General features: G+C 42.0%; 1 protein-coding gene and 2 pseudogenes across 8 annotated transcripts in view; 2 read left to right on the top strand and 1 right to left on the bottom strand.

Annotated features, from left to right (window-relative positions):
• The window catches only part of CEP112 (centrosomal protein 112), a 558,138-nt gene that overhangs the window by 530,078 nt on the left and 4,417 nt on the right, over positions 1-23,643 (top strand). For all 8 annotated transcript variants that reach the window (XM_023212015.3, XM_023212013.3, XM_023212018.2 and 5 more), the window contains one exon: positions 22,039-22,140. In XM_023212015.3, the coding sequence (XP_023067783.2) occupies positions 22,039-22,140 (102 nt within the window). The remainder of the gene's footprint in view (positions 1-22,038; positions 22,141-23,643) is intronic.
• LOC111542529 lies at positions 7,828-11,255 on the bottom strand (annotated as a pseudogene).
• LOC111542509 lies at positions 18,986-20,604 on the top strand (annotated as a pseudogene).

The following is a 23,643-nucleotide window of genomic DNA, read 5'->3' as shown; positions in this document are numbered from 1 at the left end:
CAAGCTCCGCCTCCCGGGTTTACGCCATTCTCCTGCCTCAGCCTCCCGAGTAGCTGGGACTACAGGCGCCTGCCACCTCGCCCGGCTAGTTTTTTTTTGTATCTCTCAGACTTCTTATGGTTGCCATATATGATCCACAAACTAAGTTGAGCTATACCATGTGTAGACTAAATTTAAAAATCTCAGACAAGTCTTTTGAAAATTCTTATTCCATCAAGCATCTACTTTGCCTTAAGGGACATTTAAAATATATATTAACCTAAGTTTACAATACAACAACCCTTACGTTTCCAAGATTACTGGATATGATAAAGATCACATAAGATTACTGGCTATGACAAAGATCACATAAGCCGCCTTTAGTACAGGGATTTGGTCTCACCTGTCTTCATGTTTTAAAGCTTCCTAAGGAACATAAAGAAGCAAGATTAATTCAGCTCATCAAAATGAAGGAGAAAAAAAGAGTTTTCTCAGAGCTGGATGAAAAAGGTTAACATCATGCAAGATAAAATAGTATCCTTAACCCTAAAATCTTAGCCTTTCTGCTGCCGACGTCAGTTTTAAATACATGTGCAAGATAAAGAGAGGGAATGAAATTGCTGTAGAGACCTAAGTTTCCAACTTGGGCACTCAAGCTACACGGAAAGATCCTTCAGATGGGAGCCTCTTACGGTTGGAAATAAAGCAAAAACACACACTCTAAAACTCTATTTGAATAAGAAAAGATGCCCTTTCTGTTTGTTTCCACTTACAAATGAAGTTGGGATTTTCACCATAATATGTTTTACCATGTGGGCCAATAAACATGAAGAGTGGCATTCATCATCATATCCACACATGTTTAGGATTTTTTTTCTCATTTTAAATCGTGAATTTTTTCTGCCATTTGAAGTAAAGAAAAAAGCTGTCCCAGTGAGGACCCCGCCGGCCCTCAGCCACCAGTGATTGTTGAGAGCTTTTTTCTTTGTCTTTTCACTCTTTACCATGAATCCTTTTCAGACATCATCAGAATATGATTTCTACATTTCAGTACATTTTTAATATTAAAGAAATGCCTTCAATGGAAAGAACAAAATCTTCCTGCTCTTTATTTGACCTTTTTTGGTTTGATGTGATTTTAAAAAAGATCTGGGCAACAGTTTTATAAAGAATGCACAGAAACATTCCTAAAAGAGCACACTAGTGAAAATAATCATGAAAAAAAGATTAGAAGATGAAGCCTCTTGCTCAATCTAATGTAACTATTGCCCTCCCGGTACCGTTTCTTAAGGTTGCACTGGTTTTGTCTAAGTCAGTAACAGTGTACTTATCGTTTTCATATTCTTATGTAAGTGTTTCTAACAGAAATTGTACTTTCATTTATGTCTAAGTGGACCAAACCAAGTTAATATTCATTACCACCAGGCTAGGCAGCATGGCGAAACCCTGTCTCTATAAAAAATACAGAACTTAGTCAGGCGTGGTGGTGCCCACCTGTGGTCCCAGCTACTCAGGAGGCCAAGGTGGGAGGATCATCTGAGCTCATGAAGTTGAGGCTGCAGTGAGTCATGACTGCATCACTGCACTCTAGCCTGGGTGACAGAGTAAGACCCTATCTCAAAAAGATGTTTTTAATAAATAAATAAACATATATATATATATATATATATATATATATATATATTCATTACCAGTTTATCTGCTGTGTAAAAAAAATATAGACATCAATCTCTCTTGAAAGATGGAAAGTGAACTACTAACTGGCTGCCGTTTCTCCATCTTACCTAGAGCAGGTGTAATGCCGATTAAGTGAGCCCAGGTCTACGTGGTTGGATATGTTCTGCTTCATGCAAACTCCAGCCTACATAATAGGTTAGCAAAAATGTCTTTACATTGGCAAAGACAGTCCATGTAATGGTCTCAAACTTCAAAAGAATAATTATTTAATGTTATATAATTTTGAAATAGCATTGATCTCCGGTTCAACATAGAACTTGCTCTCAGGGAACCCACAGTCTAATAGGAGAAAGCAGTGTGCAAATCCATAGTTACAATAGTATCTGATAATGAAGTACAAGCGGAGGCTCTCGGGTAAGGAAGACCTCATACAGGTCCCGACTCAGGTACCACGTAGCTGTGTGACTATGGATAAGCCTATTTCTTCTTACGTAAACAGCCATAAAAGTACCATATAGCAGTCATAGAAGATTAAATGAAATATAATATATGCAAAAGAGTACAATATGGTACCTAGCACATAGAAAACACTCCGTAAGTGTCAACCAATAACTGTTAGATGAACATAATACCAAAGCATTTTAGTGGAGAGGTTCGTTACTGTGACTGGAAGGTTGAGGGAGAGTGTCATGGAGAAGGTCCTATGTAAGAAAGGAGAGCGGTTCTCTAGCCAGTTCAGAGGAAGGAAGGATGCAGAGGAGCACAGAACAGCATATGCAAAGGCATGAGTCACAACATGACGTGAGACTTTTGGGGAAAATGCCAAGTCATTACTGGAGCACAAGGTCCTGGAAAATTAGTCTAAGATCATATGAGAAGGTTCTTAGATGATCCATGCAAAGGAGGTTGTCTTTAATCTACAGATAAAAGAAATCACAGAACTGTTTTTATATGGGAGTGGAGTTGGGGTGAGATGATCAGATCTGCATTTTAGAGAAACATGCAACAGTTTGGAGAATCAGCTGGAGAAGAAAAAACTAGAAGCATGATGACGACATTAGGTTTCTCTTCCTGTAACAGAAACCAAGGTATGGCCAGGTGGCACTTTGGGAGGCCAAAGCAGGTGGATCGCTTGAGCTCACCTCAAGCGGGTGAATTGCTGAGCCTGGGCTGGGCAACGTGGCAAAAACCTTGTTTTTACAAAAAAAAAAAAAATACAAAAATTAGCAGGGCATGGTGGTACATGCCTGTAGTCCCAGCTCCTTGGGAGGTTGAGGTGGAAGGATCGCCTAAGACCAGGAGGTGGAGCCTGAAGTGAGCTGTGGTTGCATCACTGCACTCCAGCCTGGGTGACAGAGTGAGAACCTATCTGAAAAAGAAAGAAATGAGAAGAAAGAGGGGAGGGGAGGGGAGGGGAAATCAAGATATATTAATCTCCAATCAGAAACCTTGAGTTAGTTTTTCCATTGTCTTCAGAATAAAGCCCAGGTACCTTGGCATAAGCTTCAAAGTCCTAACCACCTTGTCTCCACCTATCTCACTTATCCCCTGCCCACCCCATGACCTCCACCCATACTCTACCCTGTGACAGTCCCGAAGCATGCCAACAGTCACCCCTGTGCTTCCTGCCCTTTCCCAGGCTAGCCGTTTTTTCTTCCTCTCATCCATCTTGAAAGTTCCTACTCGTTCTTCAATGTTCCAGTCAAATCTCATCACCTCTGTAAAGGCCTCCATTATCCTGCATCAGTAACATAGGAGTTACTGATGTCTCCTGTTCCCTTCCTGGCCTCTTATATGTCAGTTATATATTTCTGAAGCTCCTTTTTACTCCTCATGTAAAAAGTATAAGCTTTTTTCTTTCAGAAAGCCTAAAGGAAGTCTTTTGATGATGTCACACTCCCTAAGTTTTAATTGAACAAAAATTTCTTTTCTCTCTGCTGTGTAAAGGTGAACAACTCCTGAATGGAGTCAGTGTTTACAATGGTGTTAAGAAATGTTCTGCTGTGAGGTTGTGGGGTCTCGGTTCCCTTTAGCTGGAAGGTGGGGGGATTTATGCACAAAATCTTCATTAGTGTTCATTCGAACTGCCTAAGTAAATCCGGGGTGCACCAGTGGGACAACGGCTGCCTTTGTCTTCCTATTTTGTGTTTTGTATAGAATACCATATCTGGCAACTCATGCCTTCTCAAACATAAGGAGATAATTGGTACTTTGAGGGAGAGGTTTATCTTATTTATAATTGTCAAGAGTTTAAATATGCAGAAAAGAAAGAGCAGTCATAGCTTGCCTCTTTTGAAAAATGCCCTCAAACCAGGTCAGAACTCTGTCTAAATCAGATACTTGAATGATATTTAACTGAAGGTTAGATGTGGATCTTTTATTTTAAGTTTTGCTTTAAAATAAGAAACTATATGTTTATCAACAAATTAATTTCTTCTTAAACTCCCCTATTTGTAGCACTGCTGCTCACCAAAATCTCTCGTGATTAACCTGCAGTCTAGACCACTCTATTTCCTATGTGGTGGTGATATTCAAGGCAGGGGATAGAAATGGCCTGGTCTTTCTTTTTTTTTTTTTTCTTTTTTTTTTTTTGAGATAGAGTCTCACTCTGTCGCCCAGGCTGGAGTGCAGTGGCGCAATCTCGCCTCACTGCAACCGAAATGGCCTGGTCTTCTTGCTTATTTTCCTTGATCTCAGCAGCACTTAACACCTACTTTCCCTCCTACTCTTGGGAACCCCAAAGCCTTGCTCCCCACTCTCCTAACTTTCATCTCATCTCTAGGGCCATTTCTGGTCATTCCCTGCTTCTGCTTCCTTCTCCTGCATCCTAAATGTGGAAGTCCCTTATAGATGAGCCTTGGCTCCTGGGACATTCCTGTTCTCCCCTTTCCCCTTCAGAGAGCTCTTCCATTCCCAGGGCTGCAGCTTCTTCTTCTGGCCTGTGATTCTTGGGTCTCTAGTCCTGCTTTTCTCCTGAGCTCCACTCACATATTTCCTCATGAATGTCTCCTCTGCTTCTCAAACTAAGTACATGCAAACCCCCAAACATACCTTGTGTCCTACCCACACCCAGACCAACTCCCTGTACTGTACCCATTGCCTTGTCTCTGCAGGGACATCACCCTTCTTCTAGGCATATGGCTGAAGCATATATTCTCATATAACTCATCTCTTGTTTCTATTCTACGAAGAGAGGTAATTAATCAGCTTCTATTTTATGACCTTCCCATAGCTGTCACCTGAGATCAGATTAGGAGTTCCTCACTTTCCTAGATCACTCCAGCAGCTCCCAGCTGCCCCCCTGAATCCCAGAATCTCCTGTCCTGAGATTTCATCACAATACTTCCAGATCAATCCTCTTCCCTTCTCCACCTCCCAGTAATAAATGGGCACAGTACAGGGTTAGATGTCAGGTTTCAATCGTGGTTCCAACAGTTAACGCACCGTGAACCTATTTCCTTCTCGATGAAGTGAGTAGATAATGTCTGTCTTCCAAATTGTATGTAAGAATTAAATAGAATCATCACAGTATGTAAAAGATTATGCATCGATTGCTTAATACAGTATCTGGCACATGTAAGGTGTTCATAATGTGGGATTTTCTTTGCTTTTTCTATTTTTTACTACATTCCATCTCAATTTGTTGATATAACCTTTACTACCCTCCATAATTTCAAGGTGCCACCTACCTATTCAACAACAACTTTGTTCAGCCGTTTACTCATTAAAGCAATATTTACTAAGCATTTGCTATGTTCCAAGTGCTCCAACCTTACTTCTATGTACAAAGTGTAAATATCAGGGAGACTCCAAAACCCCCATGAGTCTCTCTGAGTATCAGCCTTATTCTGTAGGTCTTCTTGGGTCTTTTATTAGCAAAGTCAGTTATAAACCTCAAGAGTCTTTCTCCACCTACCCTTTGGTTGGGGTTTTGGTCCTTTGTTGATGAAAACTACCTTTTTTAGGAAGTCTAGCCCCAACCAAAAAGGCCTAGTCACCCTCTTTCTGAGAGGAAAGTCAGACATTATAAACAGAAGTGAAAAACACCCTCTCCCTCCCCCAGGTTTTCCCCAAACGCTTTCAGGGATGTACCTTGCAACATAGAGAAGGTGCTTCCTTCCAACTTGTTTAAACTTGGTCCTCCAAATATTCACGTTCTTCAACACGTACCTGTCCAGACTTTCTACATTCAGCCTTTCTCATCCCATGCCTATAGAATTGCTGAACTGTTCAAACTGCTTTAGGACCTGTACCAACTCTTCTTTGAAAGAGTGGAGTAGTCATAGTATATATCAACCTAAGGAAAGAAAACATATTAGGAATGTTATTAGTAAGAAGAAAAACATTAGAAATGAGACCAAAATTATATATTCTAGCAAGAAAGGAGCTGGCATTTGGTTTTAGAAGAAAAAGAGGCATGAGTCATTGACTATCTCAACCATATAAAAAGTCTGATAGTGAGTAAACCGGAGAAGCACAGAGGAGGAAAGAACATGATGAAACCAACTCCCCTCCTTCGGGGTGAATCTCTAAGATCCCCTTTGATCTCAGCAGCCCTGTAGGCCCTGGTGTTTGCCTCCGACTTTCTCAGCTTTGAAGGCAGCCTACTTATTAATAGCCACTGTGCTGATTAAGAACTGCAATACTGAGATGACAGAATCTTCTCTTTGTCTTTAGGGAAAGCGTGTGTGATGAGTTTACTCTAGACATTCTGAAGACCTTGTCATTTTGAGACAAAGACTGACTTAACACCAAAGGTTGTAAGCTCTGTCTGATTCGTTCATTCATCAGCAAATATTTATTGTATTGAGTTGCTACCATGTGCCAGACACCAAGCTAAATGCTGAGGCCGTAGCAGTCAGCAAAACGACCACAGTCCCTACCTAGTGGAGCTCAGTCTAGTTGCAGGGGTCAACCAACTTTCTATAAAGGGCCAGATAACAAATGTTTCAGGGCTTGTGAGCCATAAGGTCTCTGTCAAGACTACTCAATACTGCCATTGTCGTGAGAAAGCAATCACAGACAATAAGTAAACAAATGAGCATGGCTGTGTTACAGGAAATCTTTATTTACAAAAACAAGCAGTGTGCCAAATTTGGTCTGCAGGCTGAAGTCTGTTGACCCCTGGTCTAACAGATGCGACACACATAAATGTAAGTGAATATTTTGCATATTCTGTGTTGTGTCAATTCAGACCGTTTGGGTTGCAAGGGACAGAAAATCTAACCCAAGCTGAAAAATCCAAGGACAGGGCTAACTTTAGGTATGGATGGATAAAGGGCTCAGTTTATTTTTCTCCACTTCTCAGTTCTTCCCCTGGATTGCCAAAACCCTCAGTTCACTTCTTACTGAGGGTAGCAAGATGGTTGTCACAATTCCAGAATGACATCCACGGGGAAAGTCTGGTGGATGAGAGTCTGCATCCTTTGACTGTCAGTGACTCTGGTTACCTGGACTTGAATCATGTTGCCAGGCCCTAAATAGTTATGGCTCCAGATAATGTGATGTGATGATTGCCTTAGGGTCCTGTCACATACTCTACCCTTGACCCTTGGGTGGGACAGAGAATGGGAGAGGGGTAGATTCCAGTTACCAGAAAACTGGTGAATGATGCTGGAGTAAATGCTGGAATGAATGCTGCTGAATAAAATCTCCACTACATGTGTCTTGTGAAATTCTAAATGAGTACCTCCCAAGGCCACATTTATTAATAGGAGCTCTGTAATATGGTTTCAGTTTTGCCATCTCCAACAGGAAGTAAAGGGTACTGCTTATATGCAAAATACTGTCCAAAATTTTAATATTCACATGTTTATTTTACATCGCAACCTCAATTTTTTTTCCTGTTACCAGCATTTTATTCAGTTTAGTCTATGCTAGAATATAAATACATAACAATATGTCCTTTCTTGTCATGGGTAGTCTTTTACATAACTAAAATTTGTGGCTAGCAGTTTGTATAACCAAAGAAAGCTAAATCTGCCAATTATCAGAAAAGAAGCAAGGTTATAGGAAAATAATACATTTTATATGAATTACAAAGGACAGTTACAATGAAAATCCATTACTCTCCTCTCAACCCAATTTTACAAAATGAAGTCAATATGTATTATTCTGTGAATTGCTAAGAGTACATAAACACTGTGGCCCATTCAAAAGACAGCAGTCAAAGACAAAATGTTATCTTCATGTCATGTACTGTTCTTAGTTCTTTACTGGAGTTAAGCTTCCTTTCATAGTCTTCTTTAGGTGGTAGTAATTTGGCAAGATTTTCATCAAGAAATCCAGCTGTAGTGTCTGGGGCTGCAGTCGCTCAGCCTGCACCCGACGAAGGCAGTCTGCACCATAGATCACCATATTCTCAGGGATGACTTCAAAAGTATTTAGGTTACAGCAAGCCCCAGTGAGGCAGCCACTTGTCAATATTACATTTCTGCCTACATATGCTTTTAATTCAACGACATAATTATCTCCCATTTTCATGGCTTGGGAATGACAACCAACTTCAAACACATTATTGGTGCCAATGATCATAGGTTTTGGTTCTGGATCTTCAGTGTCAGGAGTGATATTATCCGAGGGAGCATTTATGATAAGGGCCTGTTCTTCTATTAGGTTCCCTTTGCCATCACTATTGGCCTGGCTTCCGCAGTAATTCGTGCTTTAGGATGGGTCGCTGTCTGAGCTCCTCTTCTGAGTCTTTGCTGCCATGGTACGGCCCCAGTGACAACCTCAATCTTATTCAGAATTTAAGTCTTTGATTCATGAACAAATTCAGACAGTTTATTAGTAAGTTTCTGGTCTTCGACTGTCTCACCCATTTTCTGTCTTTTCTCTATGTGTGAATCCTTAGAGGTAGACTTACCAGACCCTTGTTTTCTTTTTGGTGTCAGAGAATCTTTTGAACTACCTGAAGCTGGATTTAGAGCATCTAAACCTAATTAAAGTGCTAGGTTTGAACCGTTCACTCATGCTAAAGCTAACTTTCTCTCCACGGGATCAGAAAATGGTCCTGAAAATATAACCCTTTCTAGAAACTAGTTCATGCCACCCTTCAAACAACAGAGGTCGGCAACTGCTTCCTGCATCAGCCACCCCCTTGCCTTGGAGTCCCAGGCCCGTTAAGCAGCAGGCTTCACTCCCTTGTGGTGGAACGGTTCCTATGAACAGGGAACGGAGGACTCCTATTGTGCTGCGTGCTTAGTTTGAGAGGACGCCAGTTAGAATAAAGAACCTGAAGAGGAAATGGTATTGAAGAAAGGGGGGAAATGAGTATTTTTAAGATCGTTAAGAAAATTGCAGTTATTTTTACATTTTCACTTTATATTTCAGAATCAAAGTACATGAGCTCTGCAGCAGAGCACCTTTCTTAAAATGGATTTTTCTTGGCAGTTGCTGTGGCAACACATGATACCTTAACCCCAATAAAAATGGAATTTCTTAGAAGGCGGTGCATTTTCTCACCTGTACTACAGCATTTTTTTGGCATCATCTTTTACTAGTATTTCTTTCATTCCTATTCTTTTTTTTTTTTTCTTTTTGATGGAGTCTCACTCTGTTGCCAGGCTGGAGTGCTGTGGCACAGTCTTGGCTCACTGCAACCTCTACCTCCTGAGTTCAAGTGATTCTCCTGCCTCAGCCTCCCAAGTAGCTGGGACTACAGGTGCGCACCACCACACCTGGCTTATTTTTGTATTTTTCGTAGAGATGGGGTTTCACCATGTTGGCCGGGCTGGTCTCAATCTCCTGACCTCATGATCCACCCACCTCAGCCTCCCAAAGTGCTGGGATTACAGGCATGAGCCACTACACCCAGCCCTCATTCTTATTCTTGAAACCAAAATGTACTCATTCCCCTAAAAAGCCTATGCAAAAACATTTGGCTGCATAGAGGCCCATCCTTCAGAAACATCCTCCACATTCCTGTTTATGTTACATCTGATCCCTCCCAGCAAGCCTCCTTCCTGTGCCCAGCTCCTGCCCACCTCCTCTGGCCCTTCGCCACCCTTCAGAAGCCCTGTGTCTTTTTGCTGCACTCTTCTTACACCAGATGGCCAATTGCAGTGCCTGCCCTTGTCCACCCTCCCTCAGACTACATGCCATGCTCCAAAGTCACCTCTTGTTCTCCCTCCCCTCCTCCTGCCACCTTCAGTCCCCCAACCAGTCAGACTCACTTTGCTTAACATATTCTGCTAAGCCAGGCATTCAGAGAACAGGTTCTGAATAAACTAATCCACAATGAGTAGAAGTATATGTTATTTTCCCTTAATCCTCCTATGTATTGGTGGAAATCCAGTTGGAAAGAGTTTTGAGCTGAGATCCTTCCCTTAAATTAAGTCATTTACAGTGAAGCAATGGTTCCCCACCCGTGGGCCAGAGTTACTGACCAGGATCCGAGAAAATCCGTACGCACACTGCTATACAGTGAATGTTTGTGTCCCCTCCCAAATTCATGTGTTAAATCCCTAATCTCCAATGTGATGGTATTTGGAGGTGGCCTTTGGGAGGTAATTAGATCTAGATGAGGTCATGAAGGTAGGTGCCCCATAATGAGATGAATGCCTTTATAAAGAGAGAGAGAGCCCAGAGCGTGTCAAGGAAAGGCCACATGGGGAGGTCCACATACACATCGCTATAAACTGGAAGCAGGAGGAGAGCCCTTGCCGAGAACCTGGCCATGTTGGCACCCTGATCTTGGACTTTCAGCCTCCGGAATTGTGAGAAATATATGCTTATTGATTAAGCCGCTCAATCTATGGTATTTGTTATCGCAGCCCAAACTAAGGCACTCACCAGCCATTGTTGGTAGCCTGGATAAACAGGCACTACTGTTTTTCAAATGTATATGGATTGTTTTAAATTATAAAATCTAAATTCATTTAAAATTGATTCTGAATTCATAGGAGCTTTTGATAAGGTACTTTCTCAATCCACAGATACTAAAAAATACAAAAACATTTCAATGGAGTCCTCAATTAATCATTAATTTAAGCAAATAATTTGCTATAAGGATTTCTAATGTTGCAAATAATTGGAAAAAGCAATAAAGTCTAATGATAGAGAATTGGCTAAATAGAATATATATATAAATATAATTCATACTATATACATAATATGAAATATATATAATAAAAATCTCCATTAAGTCATATAATGATAACTAATGTTTATTGAACATTTATTATGTGCAACTCTTATACAAATTTTACAGGTATTAAATCATCTAATCTTCACAGTGGCCTTGAAAAATTGTTTTCCTGATAAGGAAACTGAGGCACAGAGAAGTTACTCTTTCTGGGAGCACACAGATTTAAGGGCACAACTCAGACCCAGCTCCAGACACACCAGTTCCAGCGTCTGGGCTCTTAATCCCTACACTTCATGAAATCAAAAGGTTACAAAACAGTCTGTCCTTTTCTACTGGATGGCTCTATTAGGGGATATTACCAGACACCCCCTCAGTTCCAAGCACTCTACAATGATTGATAAAATATAAAAAGAGACCGCATTGTGGTTTTGATTTGCATTTTTCTGATCATTAGTGATGTTGAGCATTTTTGGCCATTTGTATACCACCTTACACTCTCAAGAATGGCCATAATCGGCTGGGTGCGGTGGCCCACACCTGTAATCCCAGCACTTTGGGAGGCCGAGGCAGGCGGATCACCTGAGGTCAGGAGTTCATGATGAAACCCTGTCTCTACTAAAAATATAAAAATGAGTTGGGTGTAGTGGTGGTGCACGCCTTAATCCCAGCTACTCGGGAGGCTGAGGCAGGAGAATCACTTGAACCTGGGAGGCAGAGTTTTGTAGTGAGCCGGATCATGCCACCGCACTTCTGCCTGGGCGACAGAGTGAGACTTCACCATCTCAAAAAAAAAAAGAAAGAAAGAAAAAGAAAGAGGAAGGGAGGGAGGGAGGGAGGGAGGGGAAGGGAAGAAGGAAAGAAGGAAGGAAAGACCATAATCAAAAAATAATAGATGTTGCTGTGGATGCAGTGAAAAGGGAGTATGTTCGCACTGCCGCTGGGAATGTTAACTCGTACAGCCACGATGGAAAACAGTGTGGACATTTCTTAAGGAGCTAAAAGTAGAACTATCACTTGATCCAGCAATCCCATTACTGGGTATCTACCCAGAGGAAAAGAGGTGATTATATGGAAAAGGTACTTGCACATGCATGTTTATGGCCCCACAATTTGCAGTTGCAAAAATGTGGAACCAACCCAAATGCCAATTAATCGATGCGTGGATAAAGAAACTGTGGCCTACATACAATAGAACACTACTTAGCCATAAAAAGGAATGAATTAATGACATTCACAGCAACCTGAATGGAGTTGGAGACTATTATTCTAAGTGAAGTAACTCGGGAATGGAAAACCAAACATCATATGTTCTCACTCATAAGTGGGAGCTAAGCTATGAGGATGCAAAGGCGTGAGAATGACACAATGGACTTTGGGGGCTCAGGGAGAAAGGGTGGGAAGGGGGTGAGGGATAAAAGACTACCAATTGGGTTCAGTGTACACTGCTCGGGCCATGGGTGCACCAAATTCTCACAAATCATCACTGAACTTACTCATGTAACCAAATACCACCTGTTCCCCGAAAACCTCATGGAAATAAAAAATATATACATAAAATATATATATTTATATATAGAGAGAAAGATAATTAGAAAGATGTAATTTTTTTTTAATCTTGGCTCACTGCAACCTCTGCCTCCTGGGTTCAAGCAATTCTCCTGCCTCAGCCTCCCTGAGTAGCTGGGACTACAGGCGCTTGCCACCAGGCCCAGCTAATTTTTTCTTTTCTTTTTTTCTTTTTTCTTTTTTTTTTTGGTATTTGCAGTAGAGAAGAGGTTTCACCATATTGGCCAGGCTGGTCTTGAACTCTTGCCCACCTTGGCCTCCCAAAGTGCTGGGATTACAGGCAGGAGCCACCGCGCCCAGCCAGTATTTGGTATTAAAAACAAGACGAACATTTCTGTGATGTAGAAACAGAACAGAACCTGAGTGGTGAGTGAGGCCACAGCCTCCAGGTACTGAGCCCAGCCGCAGGCAGAGGCAGCTGGAAGGAAACATGTTAGGGATGACAGAAGTGCTTCTTGCCAGGAAAGTGCCAGAAGCCTGGGTTGCAGCTTGAAAGCAAGGGCTGGTGTGGGGCCCGTTCTTGGGAATGAAGCTGGTGCCTGCCACACTCAAGGCTATGACTTGTCTAAACGGGAGTCAGTTGGCCCCAGCACAGCCTCATCATGAAGGCCTGGCCAAACTCCGTCCCCCTGGGTGCCTAGATCTGCACCCTCCCTGACATCACCACAGAGCAGGGACCCCAACACCCAGAGGTCCACATGGAGACAGTGGCAAAACCCCACACAACAAGAAAGAAGAATCAGAGAAAAACAAGAACCGTCCTAATTCACAGGGCACTGGTGAATGAATTGAAAGAAAGCAAACATGTCTAGTATTCCAGAGGCCAGGTGACTCTCTGGAGTTGCAGGTTAGGAGGTGAATAGGGCCAGACAGTACAGGGCCTTGTTGGCCATATACAGGATATTAATTTTGATCTTAAAGGTTAAGCAAATTCTGCTTGAAAAGCAAAACCAACTTGCCAATATTGCAGTCATCCAGATGCAAGATGGATGTATTGAATGTATTCTGGACTGGGATGGTTCCAGTGGCAAAATGGAAAGATTCAGGAGATAACATCAATAGAATTCTTACGTAGTTTCCCTTGTTCTCTGCTGAACTGACCCCAGAAATGCTTGTTGGGCTTTGTAAAGTAATATTAGGCACACTTTTTTTTTTTTTTTTTTTTTTTTTTGAGACAGGGTCTCGTTCAGTTGCCCAGGCTGGGTACAGTAGCACAAACATAGCCCACTGCAGCCTGGATCTCCTGGGCTCAAGCGACCCTCCCACCTCAGACTCTCAAGTAGCTGGGACCACAGATGCATGCCACCACGCTCAGCAGATTTTTTTTTTTTTTTAATTTTCAGTAGAAATGAGGTCTCATTATGTTGCCCAGGCTGGTCTTGAACTCCTGAGTTCAAGCGATACTCCTGCCTCAGCCTCCCAAAGTGCTGGGATTAGAGGCATGAGCCACCACACCTGGCCTCAGGCACACTTATTTTCCTGAACTGCTTCACCCTTACCTCAAAATGTGATAATAAATGACAATGCAGAGACATATAAACAACTACTGTAGCATAAGCCAGTGGCAATGCAATAGGAGGTTCCTCTTTTCTCAGCTCCTCAAAAGACAATTCTGTGTTGGTCACATTGGAGCTTGCAATAAAATAACTTGCATTTGAGGCCTGTGCCTAAGCTGATTGCACAGGGCTGTACATTTCAATCTTAGTTTTTGTTTTATTGTAAACAAGATGACATATTTGACATGGTTTTGACATATGGACATGACTGGTTGATACAGTGTTTGTTTGTTTGTTTTGAGACAGACTCTTACTCTGTTGCCCAGGCTGGAGTGCAGTGGCGCAATGTTGGCTCGCTGCAACCTCCACCTCCTGGCTTCAAGCGATTCTTCTGCCTCAGCCTCCCGAGTAGCCGGGATTACAGGCACCTGCCACCATGCCTGGCTAATTTTTGTATTTTTAGTGGAGATGGAGTTTCACTGTGTTGGCTAGGCTGGTCTTGAACTACTGACCTCAGGTGATCCACCAGCCTCGGCCTCCCAGAGTGCTGGGATTACAGGCATGAGCCAACACGCCCAGTCAATACAGTGTTTTTTTGAATAAAAACATCATAAAATATGTTTTAGTTCTCCCTTCACTATTTTTAATGAAATTACAGATTTTCGAGGCTCCCTTTTTCCAATGTCACTTTGAATTTTTATCTCTAGGGACCCCTTGGCTCAAGTCCACTGCACATTCCATACACTTTGTAGTCTCTTATTTATGCAAATGAGCATTTGTCTGATTACCCATCATTTCAGTTTTACTTGATTGGAACATGAAACTCTAGTTAGGGATGGTCTTGGTCTTCACAGTTTACTTTAAAAGTTAAGGGAATCATAGTGTCAGTGCCATGTCTTGGAGGGAAGAGCAGGCAGACTGTTGCCACGGAGCAGGGCACGGCCTGTTAGTCACGTGGGCACCATGTTATAAAGACCCCATTTCCACTCAGCTTACAAGAGTCTTATTACTAATTATAGAAATGTCATTATCACAATGTCCTGAGTGGGTTTCCTAATTTTATTTTGCTAAGGGAAAGAAGATGAAGGAAGGTAGAGAGAGAAGTAACCATGGTGGAGAGAGGGAAGCCCCTCTCTTTGGTGCGATGTGGTTGAGGGACATGGAAGAGCACGTAATTATCCACAGTGCTTTTTGAGGATCGTGGGAATGGAGAGAGGATGGAAATGAGCCACAGCAGAACAGCATTTGAATACCTTAGTGTTTAATAGACATCACACTGGTATAATAAGATACTTTATGCTAATGAATTTAATATTCAAATATAATGATAAAATACATGATCTTGAATCAAAGGAATTGTGTGTCCATCAAACCCTTTGCTTAACTCCACTCAACCTCGTCTTGCTTCATGGTCTGTTGTAAGGCCAGATTGTTTCGGCAGTTCCAAATTCATGAATAGTCCATAAGTAAAAGTTCTCATTACCTCATTGTTTCCCCTTAAACACAGCCTGGGTCAGAGGTGGGGATAGAAAAGCAGTAGCAAAAGCCAGGCATGGTGGCTTATGCCTATTATCTTAGCACTTTGGGAGGCCGAGGCATGAGGATCACTTGAGCCCCAGAGTTTGAGACCAGCGTAGGCAACATAGTGAGAAACTATCCATACGGGGGGAAAAAAAATTAGCTGGGCATGGTGGCACACACCTGTAGTCCCAGCTACTCGGGAGGCTGAGGCAGGAGGATTGCTTGAGCCTCGGGAGGTTGAGGCTGCAGTGAGCCGTGATTGTGCCATGGCACTCCAGCCTAGGTGATAGAGCAAGACCCTGTCTCTTAAAAAATAAAATTAAATAAAAATAAAAAAAAATATTTTTAAAAAGGCCGGGCAGAGTGGCTCATGCCTGTAATCTCAGCACTTTGGGAGGCCAAGGAAGGTGGATCACCTGAGGTCGAGAGTTTGAGACCAGCCTGACCAACATGGAGAAACCTCATCTCTACTAAAAATACAGAATTAGCCAGGAATGGTGGTGCGTGCCTGTAATCCCAGCTACTCTGGAGGCTGAGGCAGGAGAATCACTTGAACCCGGGAGGCAGAGGTTGCGGTGAGCCGAGATTGTGCCATTGCACTCCAGCCTGGGCAATAAGAGCAAAACTCAGTCTCAAAAAAAAAGGTCACAAGAATCAAGAGTGATATATAGGAATATAAACTATTTCTTTTTCTTTTGTCATTTTGCTATATGACAAATTTACATGTATCCTTCACTGGTTAGATTTTGAATATGTGCTTCTTTGGGGAATTTGTGGAACTTTCAGATCAGACATGTATATTGCATTTGTAGAGGTTTTCTCCAATTGGTCATATATAAATCCGTAGTAAGCTAAAATTTTAAAATCAGTAGGAAGGTGTGGGGAGTCCTCTGGAACCAGTTGTTGTTTTCATGGTTATCACTTTTTTAAAAAGATTGATGACTAGATGGATGTCTGGAAACACTGCAGTTCAATACCCCATCCCCTGGCCCTGGCCCCTGTTGTGCTGGTGAAAGCACTAGAACGTGGTAGCAAAGACTCCTCTAATGCATGTGTCTCTGGCATTCTCTTCCCCCTGGGGTGGACAAATCAGCTCAGCATTTAGAAGGATTATTTGAGAAACTGTAGAGCAAAGTGGACAATAATATGTGTTTGAGAGTCAGACTACCTGAGTTCAAATCATGTTTTACCTCTCTGTGCTTCCCTCATTGGGTCGTCAGAAGGATTAAGTCCATATAAAACATGGAGAGTCAGTACAGAAAGTCCTCAGTAAATGTTTGCTGGTGGTAACTTTATTAACCTCATAGAATGAAAACAGATTGGTTAAAGTTTTTCATGACTTTATTAAAGTAACAGGATTCAGCTTTATATAATGATTTTTAAATTCAGCATTTGAGCTTAAGGATTCAGGGTAGTAATATTTTCCCAGTTGACGGTCTCACTCATACATGAGGTAATTTCATATTTTCCAGAGGCTTATTTTAAATTCATTCAAATTCACTAAAATCACAAAAACAAAGAATAAAGGAGTAGACAGGAAGTACAAATGCACGAATCTTCAATAAATGTTGGCAAACGTAACTTCTGAATTTGAAAAGTGATGGAAGGAATAATGGTGATCAAAGAGCAACCTTGGACACACCCAATCTTCTACTCTCAATGGCCTAGCCTCCAACTAGAGAGAAACCATCATATGTGAATAGTGGGCAGGGCGGGAGGAAGGAGAGTCAGGAGAAACCAGCCATGAACATGAACCAAAGGGCTTAAGTACTTGGCTGTGACCTCCAAAGTGCTTGAAAACTGAGGGGCATAGGCCCCCAGAGCAAATGAAATCATAGATTTGGTCAAAGAGTAACGAAGACAACAAAACCAAATCATAGCTGTGGCCTGACCCCAGCTACCCCCGCCACACCTCAACTCTCAGCAAATAGCTGGTTCCATTCAAAAATGAGGTGTAATTTTTCTTTTGGAAAAAGGAACTAGCATATGATCTCTGCTGGATTAAAAGAGAGGAGAAGAAAGAATGTAAGCAAATAATGTTCTGTATATCAAATGGAAAATTACAGTAGGAAAGTTCAGACTAATTACAGTTCTTTATAACAGCTCTTCACAGTGTCAAAGCATTCACAAAACACATTTAGACATCTCTCTCTCAAGGAAAATGGTGGAGGGCGATAGAGAAGTAGGAAAAAGAAGAGACATATTTAAAGATGATATAAGTCAATAGACAGATGAAAAGTGATCTCTCAGAGCTTAGGAAAAATGGTAGACAAAAGCAAAAGATTGAAACCATAGTAGATGAAACAAAATAGGAAAATCATAACTAAAACCACCCAAGGAAATATAGTAATTAGGTTAGAGGCTATTATATAAAATGAAATGAAAATATAAAATAGATATAAAATGATAAGAAGAGTTTGGTGCAGTGATGCATGCATGTAATTCCAACTACTCAGGAGGCTGAGGCAGGAAGATCGGTTGAGTCCAGGAGTTGGAGACCAGCCTGGGCAACATAGCAAGACCCTGTCTCAAAATAAAATGATATGAAAGTAAAAATAATGATAGAGAAAATGTTATGGGAGATTGTCAAAGAAGAGCCAACATTCGCAAAATTTTTGTTTCTGAAGAAGAGAGCCAACAGGAAAAGATATATATATATATGTATATAGTCAAATACAAATAATCCTTCTAACAAAGGAAACTTTTGTTCAAATAATGGAATGTAAAGGTAGAAAAGGCACACACAATGTCTCAGGAAAATTAATATAAAATAATTAGTATCAAAGCATTTCTTCTGAGGTCAGAAGTTACTAAATGAAGGAAAAAGAAAATCATAGCATCCAAGCAGAAAAAGAAAGTTATATTCAACATGAAAAAAAATCAGATTGGCCTCAGACTTTACCATGGCAATATGTAATGCCAGAAAACACTGGAGAAATGTTCTGAGGGGCTCAAGTAATCCTCCCACCTCAGCCTCCCAAGTAGTTGGGACTGTAGGTGCACACCACCATGCCTAGCTAACTTGATCTTTGTGTTCACAAAGTTATGAGAGAAAGAAAGTGGGATTGAAGCAGTTTTATACCCAGCAAAGTTGTCTTTTAAATATAAAGGCAATGGATAGGTTCTTTTTTTTACTGTGAATATACTTTATAATTTGTGTTTACAGTTGAAATTCTGGAAATTCAAAATCAACATCTTTGCCCATGAGCTTCTTACAAACACCAGAAAAAGTTTTGACCTTGTGTTCCATATTGTTCTTCTGTGCTTTGTCCAAATGAACCTTTATGAGTTGGCTGCCATCCAGTTTCATGTGAGAAGACCAAATCCTCAAGGACTGCATTGTAAATGCAACCGAGCTAAGCCATCTCCAGCTTCAGAAGACCCTGGAAAATGCCAGACTTGAACTTGTCTGGCTTCTCATCATTGTGCTTCACCATCTTGGCAGTCAAATGGAACATGGCCTTCTTGCTGAGTGCCAGCTTAGGAAAACAGATAGATATTCTAAACAGATAAGGATGTAAGAAATAGTGCATGCCCCAGTTCCCCCAGCTATGGCCATTTTCTCGTCCCTAGCACAACCATAGCTGAAGAACAACTGCAAGTTGAATTGTTCATGAAGGCTGGCAGTGATGGGGTCAAGATTGGGAACTGCTCCTTCTCCTAGAGACTGTTCATGGTGCTGTGGTTCAAGGGAGTCACCTTCAGTGTCACCATCATTGACACCAAGAGGCAGACCGAGATAGTGCAAAAGCTGTATGGCATTTTGCAGCTCCCATTCCTGCTGTATGGCATGGAAGAGCACAAGGACACCAACAAGACTGAGGAATTTCTGTAGGCAGTGCTGTTCCCTCCCAGGTACCCCAAGCTGGCAGCTCTGAACCCTGAGTCCAACACAGCTGAGCTGGACATATTTGCCAGATTTTCTGCTTACATCAAAAATTCAAACCCAGCACTAAATGACAGTCTGGAGAAGGGACTCCTGAAAGCCCTGAAGGTTTTAGACAATTACTTGACATCCCCTGACCCAGAAGAAGTGGATGAAACCAGTGCTGAAGATGAAGGCATCTCTCAGAGGAAGTTTCTGGATGGCAATGAGCTCACCCTGGCTGACTGCAACCTGTTGTCAAAGCTCCACATAGTACAAGTGGTGTGTAAGAAGTGCCGGGGGGGCGGGTGTCATGGCTCATGCCTGTAATTCCAGCACTTTGGGAGGCCAAGGTGGGCAGATCACTTGAGGTCAGGAGTTCAAGACCAGCCTGGCCTACAAGTTGAAACCCCATCTCTACTAAAAAAATAATAATAATAATACAAAAAAAAAAAATTAGCCAGGTGTGGTGGTATGTACTTGTAATCCCAGCTACTCAGGAGGCTGAGGCAAAAGAATTGCTGGAACCTGGGAGGCAGAGATTACAGTGAGCCAAGATCACGCCACTGCACTCCAGCCTGGGCGACAGAGTGAGATGCCATCTCAAAAGAAAAAAAAAAAAGTACCGGGGATTCACCATCCCTGAGGCCTTCCGTGGCATGCATTGGTACTTGAGCAATGCCTATGCTCAGGAAATATCTGCCTCCACCTGTCCAGATGATGAGATCAAGCTCGCCTATGAGCAAGGGTCCAAGACCCTGAAATAAGCCCCTCTTGGGACTCTTTCAGCCACCTCCATTTTCTCCACAAAGGCCCTGGTGGTTTCCACATTATTACCCAATGGACACACTCCAGAATGATCAGTGGGCAGGGAACCCTGGAGCATTTGTCCCGGACTGGTGTGGGGAAGAGGGGATGAGGGAAAGAAATAGGGAGCCTGGGTGAGATTTTTACTGTGGGGTGAGATGGGTAGGACAACATATTTCAGTAATAAAACACAGAATAAAATTTGTTTAAAAAGGGAATAGGGCGTGCATGAGTTGTTTTTAAAAGAGTTGAAACTCAAACTTCCAAAGCCAGTGTTGAGTGATAGAAAAAAAACAATAATCTATATATAACCCACGAGCCCTCAATAAATGTTACCCTGAGGTCTGGTTTATAAAGCATGTGTTTTGCTTTGCATTTTTCCTTCGTTTGAGTCAGTTAACTGACTCAAGTATGTGAGTAGCTGGAACTGGCTCACTTGGAAGTAAGTTGAAGAAGAGAAGATGAGAAAAATCAATAGATAGGAGAATCAACAGATATTTCATCAGCAAAGACTTTGCATCTGTGGGAGACATCATATTTTATTATTTCTTTTTTTCCTTTAAGTATAAGTCACAGGATTATAGCATATCCCGAAAAAAAAACACTTTGCCAAAAATTAAAAATTTGTATTCTAGAACAGTGGCCACAGGATTTTAGTAGGTAATGAAATGAATTGTTAAGCACATTTCTTCCTTAATTCAGTTTAGTGTAAGAAAAGTTGGGTCTTAAAGACCGTTCATTTTAAATTATCTTCAGCAAATTGATAGGCTTATCCAACTCAACTCAGTTGTGCACAATTTTCATAGTATATTGCCTATTTCCAGGTGTGTGTGATGAATCACTTGGTATGATAGACTGCAACTCAGCTTTAATGTTTGGTTAAGTCACGCACAGCACATGCAACAGATTTTAAAAATAATTAATTCTATCATATCTCATAGTAGGAGGAAGAGAAATGCAGAAACACAGCTGGAAAAAGGCACCAATATCTACACATGCATATTCATGCCTCGCACATCATCCTGCTCAGGCATATTCTTCCAAAGGCTTTTCTTCTACCCTCTCACTCACTCCTTTAGCCTTGAGAGAGATGAATGGGATGAGCCACCAACCTGTTTTTTTTTACTAGCCCAGTGAGCATCAGTTAGTTAAACACAGGCCCGACAGTATTCAGGAGGCAGAAGGGAACCAGGAACCTTCCTATGCCCAGTGCACTCCACCTGTCTACTTGTGTCAAAGGGGGTTGGAGACATCACTATGCAGAATTTCCTTCATTCATGTCTTCATGATCATATGAATCACACTTAGTGCCCCAACTACCTGTCAGTTTGGGGGAGTAGGGATTTTTTGGGGGGTTTTTGGGGACAAAGTCTCACTCTGTCACCCAGACTGGAGTGCAGTGGCCCGATCTTGGCTCACTGCAAGTTTGACCTCCTGGGCTCAAAGGATCCTCCCACCTCAGCCTCCCAGGTAGCTGAGACTACAGATGTGCACCACCATGCCCAGCTAATTTTTATATATTTTTTAGAGATGCCTAGGCTGGTCTCAAACTCCTGGGCTCAAGTGATCTGCCCACCTCAGCCTCCCAAAGTGTTGGGACTACAGGCGTGAGCCACCACACCCTCAAGGAGTATTTTTAATCAAAGCAGAGACATGCTGTGAGTTGTCCTCAGATCACAGCTTAGTGTGGTTGGAGTTCACATCCTGATCAAGGAGAGGCTGCAGGGCTAGCATAGTGGGGAACCTCATGAGTGAAGAGGAGAAAACAATTATTTTACTTATCAGATGCTGAAAATTGTGTTCACAAGGATTTTAAAGAAAGCATTGTTACAGGGACTGTCTCTCTCAGAGTCACAGGGTCAGGCTGGGTAGCCTTTTGAGTTTTTAACTCTTCTTCTTATTTCATCTTTATTGTCTGGTTTCTGACCGTATGTAACAAACCTTTCATTGTGATGAACAGATACTATTCTGGGACTTCTTAAATTCAAAACAATCATTTATGTGGTAAAAAGATAACTCTTAATTTTTTTCCAATTTAGATAACTTACATACGACAAGAATATGAAACAAAATTGAAAGGGTTGATGCCAGCATCCCTAAGACAAGAACTTGAAGACACCATTTCCTCCCTAAAATCACAGGTAATTACTAGAATCAAGGCATTTTCCAAGGATTAGGTGATATGCATACTCTGAAAAGAAACTTGCAAATAAATCTGATTCCAAATTGATGCCAGAAATCAATGTGATGTCATTGTAAAACTTGCTACTCAGAATAAATTGTTTTCTTTTTTTAAAAAAATTTTTTCTTGTTTAATAACTCATTGTCTCAATAAGAATTTCTTTGAAGCACCCTTAAAATTGAAAAGTTCAGTCAGTTGTAACATCAGTTCATTTACAGTCTACCTACAGCCTCATTCTTTTATTCTTGGTTTCAGGTCCGAAATGCCATCACTTAGCATATGGCTGATTCCTCACTGTGTAGAAGTGCAAAGAAATTGAAAGCACAGTTATGTTAGAAGCACTTTTATTCTGGTGTATTTTATATGGTCGTTAGAGATAACAAGATACATTCTATGTTCAAGGCAAAATAATGACGAGGTATTCAAACAATTAGGTTAAATAGTTGTTGTTGAAATGTATGGTTCTTGGCTGGGCGTGGTGGCTCATGCCTATAATCCTAGCGCTTTGGGAGGCCAAGGCAGGCAGACCCTTTGAGGTCAGGAGTTTGAGACCAGCCTAGCCAACGTGGCAAAATCCCGTCTCTACTAAAAATACAAAAATTAGCTGGGCATGGTGGCCCGTGCCTATATTCCCAGCTACTTGGGAGGCTGAGGCGGGAGAATCCCTTGAACCCGGGAGGCAGAGGTTGCAGTGAGCCAAGGTCGCACCACTGCACTCCAGCCTGGGCAACAGAACAAGCCTCTGTCTCAAAAAAGAAAAGAAATATGGGCCGGGCGCGGTGGCTCAAGTCTGTAATCCCAGCACTTTGGGAAGCCGAGACGGGCGGATCACGAGGTCAGGAGATCGAGACCATCCTGGCTAACATGGTGAAACCCCATCTCTACTAAAAAATACAAAAGAAAAAAAACTAGCCGGGTGACGTGGCGGGCGCTTCTAGTCCCAGCTACTCGGGAGGCTGAGGCAGGAGAATGGCATAAACCCAGGAGGTGGAGCTTGCAGTGAGCTGAGATCCCGCCACTGCACTCCAGCCTGGGCGGCAGAGCGAGACTCCGTCTCAAAAAAAAAAAAAAAAATAGAAATATGGTTGGGTGCAGTGGCTCATGCCTGTAATCCCAGCACTTTGGGAGGCCGAGGCAGGTGGATCACCTGAGATCAGGAGTTTGAGACCAGCCTGGCCAACAGGGCGAAACCCCGTCTCTCCTAAAAATACAAAAATTAGCTAGGCGTGGTAGTGCATGCCTGTAATCCCAGCTACTCAGGAAGCTGAGGCAAGAGAATCACTTGAACCTGGGAGGCAGAGGTTGCAGTGAGCTGAGATCATACCACTGCACTCCAGCCTGGGTGACAGAGCAAGACTCCATCTAAAAAAAAAAAAAGGGGGGGGGGGGGGGAAGAAAAGGGGGGGTGTGGCGGGGGTTTATGTTTAAAGAAAGATTGTTATTTGTTTTGCTTGATACTTCT

This window comes from Piliocolobus tephrosceles, chromosome 16, assembly GCF_002776525.5.
Source record: "Piliocolobus tephrosceles isolate RC106 chromosome 16, ASM277652v3, whole genome shotgun sequence".
In the NCBI taxonomy this organism is placed as follows: domain Eukaryota; kingdom Metazoa; phylum Chordata; class Mammalia; order Primates; family Cercopithecidae; genus Piliocolobus; species Piliocolobus tephrosceles.
This window is presented reverse-complemented; position numbering and strand designations above follow the sequence as displayed.